Here is a 16,062-nt window from a genome sequence, read left to right as displayed (position 1 = left end):
ACATATCCTCCCCCTCAGAGGGTGGAACATGTCAGTGCAAAGTAAAAAATGATGAGTGAGGGGAGCACACATTGACATTTTAAAGGGTGTTGCTGTGACAGGTTACTCCTGCCTACTAACTGGCAGGTGAAATTCACCCCTGTGCGGAGGGCTACAAGTCCCAAGCACCTTTTTTAAGTCCCTCTCATGCCTTCAAATAGGGTGTACGTGATGCACAGGTCCCATGCTGGCCATCTGCAGAGGGATGAATTTTACCCTAAAACAGGAGTACTTAAATAAACACCCCATTAACTTGCTGAGGCTTTTGCTTAAGCCAATGACAGCCTTGCCCTCCTTGCTTGTTACCCTCTGCACTGTAAGTGGAGAGAAATAGATCTTTACTACCATTCAGCACTTAATCTTACTGGTGAGCAAGTGATGCCTTCACTTGCGCTTCCATTGGGTAAAGACTTGAAAGATGACGGCCTAAATGACACAAAAACACCTTCACAGCATTAAACAAATGGTTAGATGTCTGGCAATCCTTGTAGATGTAAAGCACTAAGCTAAAAAGCAGTCATACAAAATACCATGTCTCTAATATTGAACACTTTATGTACTGCCATCCCATACACAGCTGGTAGAACCAGAGGTCCCTCTGAGGTTATACATGCTTTCCAAGCTAACAGATTTTGTGTCTAGATCAAAGCCCTGTGTACTCCACAGCAAACTGGACTAGAATGCTGAGCAGTGGTCCTGGATCCTGTAGCCTTCTTGGGTTCTGCCGTTTTTTTTTGCAGTGGTTTCAGTTATATTATTTTAAAATTAGGTTTCTATTAATTAAATATGAAAATGACTAATACAATCAGGATGATACTCACTGTGTTATATATTTTGGTACTCAATTCAGTCTACATTGTATGCTGTCCACACATTGTCATTGTGCTGCAGATTTGTACAGCGACGTTAGATACATCCATCACAGAAGTTGTCGGGGGAAGATAGAGGTTTTAATGGCTGGTAGGGAAAGTGTGAGAGGCACTTTGGGTTGAGGATTAATGTTAGCTAGATGCTTCACTCAAATGACCAGCAGTTATACAGTTAATACCTTTCCAAGTTATTTTCTCATGCTGGGTGCAGGTACAGGAAGACAGTGCAGTATCAGTTTACCTGGTTCATATTTCCAAGATTTTCTTCACAACTATGAGGGCTCAACCGTTTTTTTGAAATAACAGTTTACAATCTGGCGTCTAATACTGTGCCAAAAGATAGAATTTACTACAGGCCTTTTGCCTATGACCACAGAACAGCAGAATACGTGGCACCCTCATCGAGATAACCCCTTAAAATGGTTTTCTTTCAGGGCAGTCCATGCGCTGCAAAAATATATAGAATGCCCTGCTGCAAATGACAGCTGTTTCATTCTGTTTTTGTAAAGCCTTAGATGCTTTAAAGTGTTTGTTGTAGGAAGAAGTCACAACTATTTTTTTTTAAAAGTCCACAGTTGTCAGTCTTCCTTCAATCTCTTCATTCTGCTATGTCATTACTGAAAATTTCGGAACGATTTCTTCAGCTGGCAAAAGAAAAATAAGTCTTAGTCTTTAAGTAACTAAAAATTAGTAATCAACTAACAACTAGTTTCTAAATAACTAAACAGTCTTAGTCTTTAAATATCTGGTATAAAGGAACACAATACATTAAATGAAATCTTTAATTGCTTGTTAGGTTCTGTAAGCCAGGGGCTTCATTCTTGGAAATGATTCCGTGATTCTGCTTTACCACTATAAATCAGGGATAATTCCTGTGTGAGAGTAGGGTTGCCAACTTTCGAATAGCACAAAACTGAACACCCTTCTCTGAGTCCCCACCCCCCTGCTCGCTCCATCCCCGCTCCCTCTGTCACTTGCTCTCCCCCACACTCACTCACTCGCTCATTTTTACCGGGCTGGGTTAGGGGGTTGGGGTACAGGAGGGGGTGAAAGCTCTGGCTGGTGGTGCAGGCTCCAGGTGGGGCCAGAAATGAGGGGTTCAGGGTGCAGGGGAGAGGGCTCCAGGCTGGGGCAGGGGAATGGGGTATGGGGGGTGAGGTCTCTGGTTGAGGGGTGCAGGCACTGGGGTGGAGCCGGGAATGAGGGGTTTGAGGTGTGGGAAGGCTCTAGGCTGGGAGAGGGGATTGGAGTGTATGTGGGGGGTGAGGTCTCCAACTGGGGGTGTGGGGTCTGGGGTGAGGATGAGGGGCTTGGGGTGGAGGAGGAGTGCATGCTGCCACCTTGCACTGGCGCCACCCCTGCAGCTCCCATTGGCTGCAGTTCCCAGCCAATGAGAGCTGAGGAGCTGGCACATAGGGTAGGGGCAGTGCATGGAGCCTCTCTGGCTGCCCCTGCGCTTTGGAGCCAGAGGGACATGTCGCCGCTTCTGGGAGTCACGTGGAGCCAGGTAGGGAGCCGGCCAACTGAACTTTTAATGGTCCAGTCCGTGGTGCTGACCAGAGCCACCAGGATCCCTTTCTGACCAGACATTCTGATTGAAAACTGGACACTTGGGGACCCTAAAAGTGAGAAGAATGAAATCCACTGATTTCATGGAGGCTTACATGAAGGTAGTGTAGAATTTGGCTCTAGCTATTTGCTTAAGAGAGGGTCCAGCCCTAAAGATTTGGGTCCATACTCTTAAGTGGAAAAGTGAAAGACCATGACCATTACCCATCTGACTTTTTAGCTAGACCACTTTCTAGTTAATCTCTTTTACTAAGTTTTTGTATATTGAACAATAAAGAAAAAATCTGTTTCTTATTGATGGTGAAACTGTAAAAGCAGATCAGTCAAAAAAGGTGAGCATTTTCCCTGAAACCCTAAATTCGCTAATTTATTTGGGCATAAGCTTTCGTAGGTAAAAAAACCACTTCTTCAGATGTATCATGATGCTTATGCCCAAAGAAATCTGTTAGTCTTTAAGGTGCCACCGGACTCCTCATTGTTTTTGTGGATACAGACTAACACGGCTACCCCTCTGATAACTAAATTCACTACCTTTGCTGTCCATGTAAACTAATTCAAGTTGCTTTGCAGGCTAATGCTACTGGTTAATTTCACACAGTTTGGTATAGATCTCAACCAATCACATTCAGAGTTCTAGACTGACAAGGCATTGCTGATACCACCAGCCACATAATAATACAGCCCTCATTACCATGAGTAAGCGCTGCAGTTGAATGCTACCCCACCCTTTGTCTGCCCTGTCTACTTAGATTATAAGCTATTTAGAGCAGAAACTATAGCTTGGTAAGGGTATGTATAACACCTAGCACAAAGGGGCCCTTGGTTGGGCCTCTAGCCACTACTGCAATAAAAACAATAGTAATCTTGTGTCAGCATGTTCTGACATTGGACTATGCAGGCAACCAGAATAAAATGAATTCTTACACTCTGTAGAAAAGCCTTAAAGTCAATTTTTGGCTGGGGAGGACCTTTTATTTCCTTTTTACTGGTGGGGAGTTCCTGTGGGTCTAGCTCCGCCATTGCCACAGCAGGAAACTGTATCTCTGGTGTTCCCGGCACTGAGGCTGATGGAGTTGATGGGAATGTTTCACTTCTGCTCAGGCGCCTTGGAACTACCGTTTCTGAGCACCCAGCTCTAGGATGCGTAGTGTCAGCGGCATCTGGAGCAACTTGTTTATTCTGGGCATTTCTTTCTTCCCTCCAGTCAGGGAGTCCAAGCTCTGAAAACAGATGGGATTGTTCTCCTAGTAATTGGTCCAGCTGCAGCAGAGAAAGTAGGGAAGACATACATACATGTAGTAATAAAAAATGATAAAAGGTATCAGACAGTGATACACAGGAGAGGTTATGATGCGTGCCCACTTCTTATTCTTGGTCAAAAAAACAAAGTATAATTTGGCAGCTGAGATGCTGCCGTGAAAAGGATTCAGTAATAAATTTCAATCCCATTTTCACGTTTCAGTAACATAAATTTCAATCCCATTTTACTGTGATCGACTGACACAGTTGTCTTAGTACAACCCCCCAGACAGACCTCTGTGGATGCGTGCGGCAGCCCTGGATTGAAAAGGGTGCATCATAACAATTTGGGGCTCAGATTCACCAGTGTGCGCCATGCACTGTGTGTCATGCAGGCACTGCAACATGAATGGATTCAATCTGGGACTGGCTAACGGAGAATTCCTGTTGTGGAGGAGAAAGCTGATGGGGCAGGCGCAGAGTGCTGCTTTGTCAATTGCACTGTTCTTCCTCAGCTACTATAAGTGACACTAAAACCAAGCAGAGCAGTCCTGGGGAGATACAACTCTGGTGGCCATCTCCCTACTCTGCACCCAATGAAGATGGGGCTTCCTTCTTCCCTGTCCCCAATTTGAGTTGTGTTCTAGGGCTTATCCACACAGGGGGAAATGACAAGCACAGCTATAGCACAATAAATAATCCTCTACAGCTATGCTGGAATAACTCCCCATGGGAACACTATTCCAGCATAAACATGACTTTATCAGAGTAAATATTCCAAAATAAAGTCACTTTTATCATTACTGAGCTCTAGCTATGCCAGTCAATTTCCCTGCATAGATAAGTTCTTAGAGAGGCAACATAGGCTAGGAAGGAAGGATAGGTCAGTGGTTCGGGCATTAATTAGAGATTTGGGAAAACAAAATTCAGTCCTCTGGTCTGTCAGAGACTTCTTGGGTTACCTTGGGCAAATCACTTAAGATGAGATCCACAAAGGTATTTAAGTGCCTAACTCCCATTGAAATCAATGGGCATTAGATGCCTAATACTTTTGTGAATTCTACCCCTAGTCTCTCTGTGCCTCAGTTTCCCATAGGGTCAATAGATTGGCGTAGGAAGGGAACTCGTAGTGGGGAATTCCCAGATGAAGCTCAGCATCATCCATGCCTGAAAAGCTATTGGACTATGTGGCCTGGGCTAAGTGTGAGACAGGGAACGTTGGTGCGGAAACTGCCAGGATCTTGGAAAAGGTCTGAACTTATTCAAGACGTGGTGCCAAAGAAGGAGGTGCTGGGGATTGTGAGAGTGTGTGGGGCTTGAAAAGAAATGGGAAGTAAACCCAGAGCTCCAATGGTCTCTACCCTGGCCAGGCACTGAATGAAAGAATAGCGTTGGCTATCCTGGGGCCTTTGTCCATCATACCCCAAGGGAATAAATACGTGCTTCTAGTGGCTGACTGTTTTTCAAAGTGTGCAGAAGCATATCCCATTCCTGATCAGGAATCTCAGACAGTAGCATTTGTCAAGAGGTTTGTGTGCTACCATAGACACATGCCTCAGCCCCTGCATGCAGATCAGGGAAGAAATGATGGCACCTAAATGTGAATCGCTACATCATGGGAGTCAATGGCCTAGAGGGGCAGAGAGGCAAGAAACTGGAGGATTCCATGGGAGTGGGGAGGAGCTGGAGGGACGTGTCATCCTGACAGTAGTGTGTGTTTTGGGGTTGGGGGAGAGAGTTCTGTGGGAGGAAGAAGAACTGTATTGCCCTGGGCGCAGTGTGAATGAGCCCAAGAACAGGACTAGATTGGGACTAGTGATGAGCACTTAGGGTCACACGTATACTGAGGGCAGGGGAAGGCAGAGTAGCCATGGAGCAGCAAATCCCACCAGGACAGAGGCCCAGACTGAGCAGCCACTTCTCTCGGTCTCAGAACTCTGTGTGCACTTGGGTGTTTTTGTGGCAGGGGTTTCCAGATCCACGTAAGCAAAGCAGGTCTATGCCTGATCTGAAGAGAAACAGGTGCAGACATGCTACCTTCAGACATCTACCAGATCCGGTGTCCAGCACAGAGAAGGGGGTGGGTGGGTTGGTACAATGCTTTATAGCAGCAACTGTTGCTTACTGGAGCTGACAATTATGCTTAATGGGGATACCCTTCAAATAATTTAGGAGCACTTATATCTTTTTTGGGTTTTAATCTCATGCTGGCTCTAGTTACTGCTCAAACAACAGCTTTCAGTCGCTCCATAGCTACGATATGTTTTCTGTGTACGTCAACTGTTTCATTACTGACTGCTCCTGCCAGTTGTTTTACTTCTTTCATATTAACTGCAGACGATGGGTATCCATGCCAGGCCAATCCATACTGCACCTACCAGCCATGTTAATTTTTGCAGGCTCTTATCAGCCTTCAGTAATTGAAAATTTCTGCACTGTGACGTTAGTATCGAAATGGTTGTTGTGCATACGCTTACATGAATGAAAGTCATGCAGCAATTCTGTAACTACAGTGGTTGATTTGGAGGAAAGTTGATGACATTTTTGGTTATAAAATCACAAATGGCAAGAAACAAGGGATCAGTTGGAGATCTGACAAAATATAAAGTTCTCGCTTTCCAAAGAGAAAACTTTTGCTTTGCATCTGACAGCAGTTTATTAATAAAATACCTACTGGATTTAACATTTTTTAGACTTTGAAAGAGCAACAGTGTGGCCAACACCACTCGTGATTTTGAGTGTATCCAGGGTTTGAAGCACCTTGAAGGGTCTGGTTTTCAGAAGGTTGGACCTCAGAATTTACTGAAAATCAAAGCCCTTTAAGGAGTCATAAGCTGGACACCTAAAAACGGAAGCACCCAAAATCACTAGTCCCTTTTTGAAAATCTTGGCCCAAGGTTGTACCAGATGACACAATTTAACCTTGTTGGTTTGGTCACATGTTCAACTCACAGCAAATGCATGTGGAAGCCACATACGGCAACCACTCACTGTGACATTGCACCAGTAAAGGCAATAGGATAAAGAGTCTTTAAACTAGATTCCTTTTTCCTATGTTTCACAAGAAAAGCAGCTTATACAACGTACCATCAGAATTCCCTCCCTAGCCTGGCGAGATCGATCATTCAGCTGGAATTCCAGTTCAGAAACCTCAAGACGAACAGCTTGACGTAAGACCTGCAGTTGTCTTTTTTTCTCCCTGTAGTAGACAGCAGAAGAAAAATAATCAGGTGAATAGTGATGCTCTGCAAAGCATCCATTTCTCATTCATGCCATTAATACAGTGTTGCTTCAGACAAAGCACCGCAAAACATTCTACAGTCTAAATAATAACCTAACAGTACCAGTGCCAGATAGTTCCCTTACTGCATTGCACTATGCAGGCCACAGAACTCTGAATAAAAGAGTACATCTTCATTTACCCGCTGGATCGGCGGATAGCAATCGATTTCTCGGAGTTCGATATATTGCGTCTCATCTAGACGCGATATATCAAACCCCGAACGTGCTCCCGTCGACTCCGGAACTCCACTGGAGCGAGTGGTGGTAGCGGAGTTGACGGGGGAGCCGCAGACATCGATCCCGTGCCGTGAGGACGGGTAAGTAATTCAAGCTAAGGTACTTCGACTTCAGCTATGCTATTCACGTAGCTGTAGTTGCGTACCTTAGATCGACCCCCCCCCCCCAGTGTAGACCAGGCCAAACTGAATTCATGTGTGTGTCACAGACCCAACTGTCTCTTCTAACCTTTCAGTCATACAAAAATAGTCCTGGGCACTAGTTCTCACTGGAGACAACCCAACTAAACAGATTCGGAGCCAGCCATTTTGAGTTATGACATTACAAAAAACAGAAACAAAACAACCGAACAAAAAAAGACATACCTTCCCCCCCTCCACACTTCAAAGTGCTCTTCATTCATAAATGCCTTGTTTGATTAACTGCTACCTTTCCTCAAACTACCCTCCTCTGCCAAGGGACTGCACATGAAAAATTTCAGCCAGAAACAAGCTTTATTAGAAGAAAAGACTTATTTTTTAAAATTAGGTGTATAATGGAGACTGTTTTACAATCTTGATGATGGTGTTACTGCTATGATTCTAATACAGTGCTTCCTTTGGTTATGGCCCAATATGTATAATGCCCTCATCAGCAACCCCCACCATCCCCCCACAAACCCCCATCGATGTTCATCTGGAAAGCTGCAGTCAAAATAAATGAGATCTATTGCAAATTATGCCTGCATTTCCATTGTATTTTAAGTCATTTTAAACTGACTTAAAGTGCAAACTGAACATTGAAATTAATGGAGACAAGTCATACTTTTCTATGGACACAATTACAGAAAAAGTCTTTTTCACTTGCAAGGCAGGCACAAGACATGCACAATACCCATGATGGCACCTTCATGATTGGGGATGTCATACTCATGAGGAATCTCAGCCACTGAGTCTGAGAAGTATCAAAGAGAGTGTACGTTCGTTGGTATATATTATAAATCCCTTATGTACACCTAACCTTAATGCAGCATAAACTGTTTATAACATACACTGCCATGATCAAGTTTAGAAAATATTGGTTGGATAAATGGATAGTAATAAAGTGATGAATAACTGAATGCTGACTTCTGTGTTATACAGTAAAAATGTTAAGTCTGAGTGTTGGCACATACAGCAAGATGCTCTGCACATGCATTCAGGGTCCAAAATGTTGCTTTTTTAATTACCATAATGTGTGTGTTTCTGTAGTAATATAATTACCTTCCTTCATCTGACATAGCACTGGAAAAAAGATCATGTTGCTCTATCAGGTGTTGCTCAATCTCATCTAGTTTCTCCCGGAAACTCTGGCAAGAACTCTTCATAGCTTCTATTTCATGGATTGTGCACTACGAAGAAGACCAAGAAGAGTGACTACTTCATTACTTTCCTTTTAATATTTGTCATACTGACTGCTGAAGAGGCAGCAGTCCTATTCTCATCAACAGAACAGGTACATCATAAGCAGGCTTGTCAGACATTCACAGGTACAAGCTTCCAGATAACAAGTGAGATGACTTCTGAAGAATATAAATGTTGTATTTAGTTATCAGCTCTTCTTTCTGAAGTCACATAGGCTTCCCCTGAAGTCAATGGAAATTTTGTCCTTGTCTTCAAGGGAGACAGGATTTTGCCCATAGTTTTGACACAATGGGTCAAATTCTGAGCTTAGTTACACTTATGTAAATCATTAGCATTGAATAGAGTTGCCCCGGATTTACATCAACATCACTGAATGAAGAAGTTTGCTCCATGTGTCTGATTTGAAAGACAGGTTGAGCACTGTACCTGTAGAACCATCATCACATTTTCTTGACCCTCCATTTGTAGATGTTAACTTTTAGCTGACTTTTACATTACTAGTGGAGGCAAAAGGATTAGTAAATTTGAAAAAGAGGATCAGATATTGATAAGAATAAAAATAGCAACTGCAATTACACTAGCTAGGATAAAATTGCAAAGGCTATACAATTCTTTTGGGATTCGAGCTGGCACTATGACATATATAGCTCAGTTCACTCTGTGCAAAAAGTCTGCAAATATTACAATTCCCACAGATCTGTTCATTTGCTCAAAACTATTCAAATAATGTGTTATACAAATATATTTCAGCCTATAGATTGCTCATCAACTGTCCTTGGCAAATATTGCTTCAAGTATCCATTATTAGCTATCTGAAATTTGAGCTGTTTTGACAAGACACAAGATTTCTGTCCCCAGACTGGATGAGTGTAAGTCTTGGAATCAGGTTTCCAGGACAAATTCAAAGTTTTTTTTTTGCAGGGAGTTTGCAATATTTGTTCACAAGTCAATGTTTTGGGGAACATTCCTGCCAGTAACATTGCTTGATAGAATATACAAACACGGCCAAAGCACATTTGTTTATAAAGGATATAAACTCTCCTACTTCATGGCAAAAAAGTCAATCATGAACTGACAGGAGTTAGAAAGAAATTTCTATGGGAAGGTTATTCCCTAAATGTCCACTCCAGGTTTTCTTTTGCACAAGGTATTGGTTTGAATGAACTGTCTTTCTCTAATATGGCAAGTCATATGTTTGTATCCTTAAACATTTAAATAAATATTTGGAAATAATGTCTGCAGTGTTTCATGTTTACTGTGGTCATTGATTGGTATTGGGAAGTAATATCCCCATAGCATAGTATTCCTCTGGGGACTTTACATTTTTTCCATTAAGACTCTAGCATGGGCCTCAGTTAGAAACAGGATTCTAGACTAATTGTTTAGATCAGTTATACATTTGAGTAAATAATCAATGGATCACTGGTCTGTTCTGCTTTGGAGGTTCCTGCACATCAAGATGTTACGGAACAGTCTATCCTCAAGAGTAAAGCTTGTCTGTGCATGAGACAGAGCTTTCTCAAGGGCTGGTTCAAGGCTGTGGAACCAACTCCCATGGGATCTCCAAACTACCTGAAACCTCACAACTTTCCATGCCAAGATCAAGGTGTATTTCTTTTACCTGGACTTTGCTAATATAAAGACATAGCCTGTCATATGTTAAAAATGTAATTTCCCCCCCTAGGGAGAGGATGAGAGAAAGAAAGAAAGAAAGAAAGAAAGAAAGAAAGAACCAGACATGAAAAATGTTGGTCATGTCACCTAATTCACTGCTGGAGATCACTCAAGTACCTCAGTGATGGATATGGTATAAGAACATGAATAGACTAGAATGATGTTATGACCACTTTGGGAAACCTAACCAAAACAATTTTTTAAAGTTGTGTTAATCAGCAACTGAGCCTCCAAAAGGTATGGAAATAAAGTGTTTCTGTTGGGAAATAATTTCCTTGTACAAGAAAATGTCATACCCAGACGAATAAAACAGAAACATGCAAATTCAATATAATCTGATGGCTGTTTGCTCTTTCAGTGTTTTAACACTGACTTCTGTCAAGAACAATGTTGCAGTTACTACAGATTTTGATTACTTTCAGGATTTTCTCTTGTTCTAGCAAATGTTTGATGCTTAAAATTCCTTGACAGGCTGGACTAAAGATTATGGACCAAATCCTGTCATGTGGAACAAAGCCTACATACACAGGATTTTCTCCATATGAAGAAGTGAGGAGCAGAATCTTCAACCTTGTGCAGTGGAGCAGTACCCACAATTCTAAGACACAGGATGTAGCAGCAGATGCAACCTGCTGCTGCTCTCCCAGCAAATCCCCAAGATTTTAGGCCAGTAAAGCCTCAGACCCACTGACTACACACCAGCATACCCAATGCTTTCCAATTTAGATGGGTATGGAGTTCCACTGTACATAAACCTAGGAATGTTTTCTGACCCCCCTGCACAGGCTTTCCTACATGTCCCTTACACCCAACACACATAATCACAGCAGTTATTTGGGTCCTTCTGTGATGCAGGGGCTGGATTTCACATGATTAACCTCAGACAAGTGCCGGATTTAACACATCTTTGCTTAAACAATAGAGCTTGAACAATAGTATAGTGTGCAGTCAATGCCTGCAGTATCCTCAGGCTCAGATTACTGAAAAAGCATCACTGTTAATCCTTCACCACCATCAGACAAGTGATAAAATAAGTTGGACAATGTAAATTCAGCTGTAATGTACTGAAACACTGACCTCTTGTGGCAATTGAGAGACATCTCACAAAATTCATAGCTCTTCAGCAAATAAAGAAAAGCCCCCATAGTATTGATATAGTCAATAACATGAAATTCATCAGTTTCACTTCTAACCGTTTTCTGCACTTTGACCCACTTGTGTTTACAACTTCCCAAGCTTCACTTTGAGTTTCAGGTTCAAAGAAAGAAAGGAAGAAACTCATTTGAAATCACCAAGTTTGCATAGTTTCAACACAAAACCAGGAGAAACACTCACATTCCTCATGGTGCAGAAATACCATCGGCCCTGCTTTTCTCAGAAGCATTGTGAGCTTTCCGACAATCCTAGCTGGGCCGGTTTATGGGGGCCTAGGGCAAAATCTGAAATGGAGGCCCCCCCAACCCTTCTAAAAAGCCTGACAACCACCCACCAGCACATGAGCCCCTACACCCAGCCCTCCCCCAGGAGCGTCAGCCCTCAAGGGAGCTCTCCTGCCATCCCCTCCAGGAGCCCCTGCCTTCCCATCCCACTCCTTACCTTATCCCTCCCTGCTGGTGAGACTTGCCTTCTGATGTTGGGTCCCTCCTGCTTCCCAGACAGTCCCCACGGCTGAGAGAGCCACCATGGTTTTGGTAGCCAGCAGGTGAACACCTGGCATGTGGCACACTGCATGCAGGGGCCGGTTCACCTATAGTGGCACTGCAAACCCGTGTACCAGATCTCAGCAACGCTCACTCACTTTTGGCCCAGCTGTCCCCCACCCTCTGTCATGACCAAGGGGCAGCTGGGCCTAACCTGAGCGGTGCTGCAACCCTGAGTGCCTGGTTGCAATGCCACCCACTACAGTTTACCCCAGCTGCCCTGCATCATATTGTTCCATGGATTTGGGGTGCCTCTCAAACAAGTGAGGCCCTCCATCCCCGGGTGACCCTGAATCCTCAGTTTTGAGTTCGTAACAAAGTCAAAACCTGATGACTTTTGTAGTTTCAGCTCTTGTTGCAAACATTTCACATGGTTCTGATGGCAAACACAGCTTTAGGTTGGCTAAGGGTATGTCTACACTATTAAACACCTGCAGCTGACCATGTCAGCTGACTTGGGCTTGTGGGGCTCAGGCTACCCGGCTGTTTAATTATAGTATAGACGTTTAGACTCTGGCTCTGGGACCCTATGAGTGAGCTGACCTGGGTCAGCCGCGGGTGTTTAATTGTAGTGTAGATATATCCTAAAATGTTCCCTATTCTACCTGGATCAGATTTTCTGAGATACTGGGCACTCCCCATCCACTGACTTCAGTCGGAGTTCTGGCTGCTCAGCCCTTCTGAAAATCAGGGCTATACGGTATCATATCCATTTTATTGAAATCAATGAGTCTATTCATGGGGTGATTGGGTCATATGTGACTTCATCCTTATTTGCTCAGTATATAGCAGCATGTATAAATGCCAAACGTGGGGCATTCTGCAGCTTCAGACATAAAGTGGTTAAGCTGCGTAAGTTCACAGAAAAACCATAAAGTTTCCCCTCGGTTTCAAAACACTGGCTGACCTTGTATTACTACATAAATTTGACTTGTTTTTCTACAAACCTTTCCCTCCCTTTAACCATTTCTTATTTATTTATTTATTTGGCCATGAATAAGGGCCCTGATAAAATAAAGATACAGGGCCAAATTGAGGTGAGTCTGAACTAGTGTAACTTACGCCATCTGCTGGCCCCTTCAGGGTGGAAATCACAACTACTTAGGCTCTTTTTTACATATTGATAGAGGTAGGTGTGAGTTTAAGCAAGGCTGAGTGGGTTTGAGAGTGTGTAAGGCCATTTTTGGTGCTGGTATAACTTTTTCATTTAGGGGTGTGACTTTTTTTTTCTTTTTTTTTTACTGAAATAGTTATGCTGGTACAGCTCCTTGTGTGGAGGCAGTTATATTGGTATAAAACTGCCTTGTACCAGTGCAGTTTATTCCCTTGCCTGGCTGGGAATAAAGCTGTATCAGTGTAAGCACTGTATAACTGCAGCCATATTGGGGAGGGGGAGGTTGTACTGCTTTAAATATACTGGTATAGTTTAAAGCAATACAACTTTTTATGTAGAGAAACCCTAAAGGAACCCAGATTGGTAGAATGTATACACTGAAGAGAATGGAAGAAGCAGAAAGTAACAGCAGCTCAGTCTGACCTCTGAATTGGACCTGTGTAAACCCTAGTCCTCCAGCTCATCTTGGTCAGTTGTTAACCTAGCAGTTACCATTTAAGTACTCTCAGCATTAAGAGAAGTAGTCTAACACAACCTAATTTGAGTCAAAGTATATTTCTGACATTCCTCCAACTTGTCCAGGACGAACTGTCCCTTCTTCCCATCTGTTTCCTAAGCTATGATCCTGACACTTTCTCTACAACGCTGAACAGAGCTTGAGTGGACCTTGAAAAAACTAACACCCCAGGAGTTTACTCTCAATGTGCCAGATTCTACATATTATTTCAGCAAGAAACATACTTACTGGAGAAATACTCCTCACTGCTGTATCCCGCAGGAGCTCTAACGTTTTCAAAAGCTGTAACTCTATGGTGCTGTGATTTGAACAACCGGCCCCAAGATGTTTGGAGGAAGCAGTGAACGGAAAGGCCCACTGAAAACAGCAGTGATGGCAGCAAACACAATGACAGCTGTGACCGCACTGGGCAGACTGGGCACCCAATGTTTCATGGAAGGATGATCTGTATTTCCCATAAAGCCCAGTGTCTAGGGAGACTGATTTTGTGAGATGACCATGTCTACAGAATGGAGGGAGAAGATTTGGGTCAGGCCACTGATTTCTTGTTTTTGTTCCAATTGTGTCAGTTTGAATTGAAGCTTCTCTTGTCTCCTTTAGACTTTCCTTCAAAATACCCAGTTCTGAAGTAATTACTGGCTCACCCTCAGAGCACTGGGACCCTATGGAGTTAATTTCTAAAGACTGGCCTTTGCCAAGGCCTTCACTCAGGGAAACTTTTTGCACAGTGGACACCAGCCTTGAAGACATCTGAACAGTAACAGACTTAGAGGGATTAGTGTGTATTTCAGCATTCTGGACAGAATCATTCTTCTCCAGTTTGGTGGCTTCTGATATTTTACCCAAACAGCAAGTCTCTGTGCTTTCCTGGGAACTAAATTCAGATCTGCAGTAAGCAGAAAAATTAGCCACTTGTAAAGAACTGTTTGAAATAACCTTGTTTTTGTTTTTAACTTGTGAGACCTGCCATTGGGTCTCTGGTGTCCCTGTTTCACAAGAGCAGCTTATACTGTATATATCGATGTCCGGTTTGCAAAACTCTTGACCACTTGTGGCCTTGGTGTCTGGAACCAGGGTATCAACTTTACTGATAATCTCCTTATCACATTGCTTTCCTTTTATATGCTCTGTAATACCTTCCTGGATATTTTCCTTAAGTACTTTCCCAGCATCCTCCTCAGCCAAAGGTCCCTCTCTTGCTTCTTGTTTGGCACAGCCTCCACTACTTGTGAAGTCAATGGGAGTTGTGCCATTCTCTTCAGTGTGAGAGGGAGCTGGAGTTTTGGGTACTGAGCTGAAGTATAAATGACAGTTAGGTTCTGGGGTGACAGTATCTCCCACATCCTGATTACCAGCCTGAAAACATGGAGTTTGCTGTTGCCCTCTTCCAATGTTAATCTCTTGCTTATTCACATTGTACACCATTTCTTTGACAACCCCCTCTGATTGATCACTGAAGACTTGATGTAGAACATCTTCCACAGTTAGTGAGAGGGCGGTCTCTTCCCGCTGGTCCTTGTGGTCTCTGTCTGGACTAGACACCCTTGGAATATTCTTGCAATCTGCAGTGGAGGTGTTAGCAACAGGGCCCTTTGGCTTTTGATGAAAATCCTGGTGTGACACAGCGAGAGCTGTTCTATGTGGCAGAGCTACTTTTCGGTCATGGGTATCACAGCTAAGGTTCAGGTGTCCAGGAAAAGGTGAATTCTGCAAGGAAAATGAGAGGACACTAAGAATGTAATATTGCAATGCCATGGACTAGTTTGATGAGATGGATAATGGGACTTTATCTTGAAGAATTTTTAAATACAAAAGGAACTCTTTTGTTTGGTACATGGTTAAGGGCTGATTGTGGTCAGTTAGTTCCTTGGTGGTCAGGAGAGCAGAATGAGGTTTCTCCTCCTAAATGTTGCACCAATGCCACACAAAAGGCTTATTTTCACTGGGGGGGGGGGGAAAGGGTGTGTTCATAATTCAAATTAACATTCTTGTGAAAACAAGGTGGTCTGTAGTTTTCATATGAGTTAGCAGGCTGAGCAAAAGACTAGACACTTCATTGGACAACAAGACCAACAGGGCCAATCAAATTTTCAACCCTTGCACCTCACACTTACTCAGGTCTGCACTATGTGGGCCTGATTCACAGCTCATTGAAGTAAATAAGACTTTTGTTGACTTCACTGAGCTTTGGCTCACGGAGTAATGTCATTTTCCACCTCCTATTTTGAATTCTCATTAGAAGTTCTAGTTACATCTTACTGCAAGTCTTTTAATATAGGGGATTTGGAAACCTCAAATTGTGCTACTGCCTAGATAATGGCTAGGAGATGCTAATGGCTGCCATTAAGGAACTCTTTGATCCAAAACCAAACTTGTTAAAGACAGTTGTGCCAAGCATCCATTTTCAGGCTCAGTGGCTCCTTTATCTGCAAGCAATGGA

The 16,062-nt window shown here is 43.1% G+C and overlaps 1 protein-coding gene across 1 annotated transcript in view; it reads right to left on the bottom strand.

Annotated features, from left to right (window-relative positions):
• Positions 1 to 593: 593 nt before the first annotated feature.
• The window catches only part of ITPRID1 (ITPR interacting domain containing 1), a 61,498-nt gene continuing 46,029 nt past the window's right edge, over positions 594 to 16,062 (bottom strand). Inside the window, exons 11-15 of the mRNA XM_039525194.1 lie at positions 13,851 to 15,329; positions 8,477 to 8,604; positions 6,804 to 6,915; positions 3,402 to 3,737; positions 594 to 1,552 (exon numbers count right to left, since the gene is read on the bottom strand). Coding sequence (XP_039381128.1) covers positions 1,523 to 1,552; positions 3,402 to 3,737; positions 6,804 to 6,915; positions 8,477 to 8,604; positions 13,851 to 15,329 — 2,085 coding nt within the window. The 3' untranslated portion in view covers positions 594 to 1,522. The remainder of the gene's footprint in view (positions 1,553 to 3,401; positions 3,738 to 6,803; positions 6,916 to 8,476; positions 8,605 to 13,850; positions 15,330 to 16,062) is intronic.

Source organism: Mauremys reevesii, linkage group 2 (genome assembly GCF_016161935.1).
Source record: "Mauremys reevesii isolate NIE-2019 linkage group 2, ASM1616193v1, whole genome shotgun sequence".
NCBI lineage: Eukaryota > Metazoa > Chordata > Testudines > Geoemydidae > Mauremys > Mauremys reevesii.
This window is presented reverse-complemented; position numbering and strand designations above follow the sequence as displayed.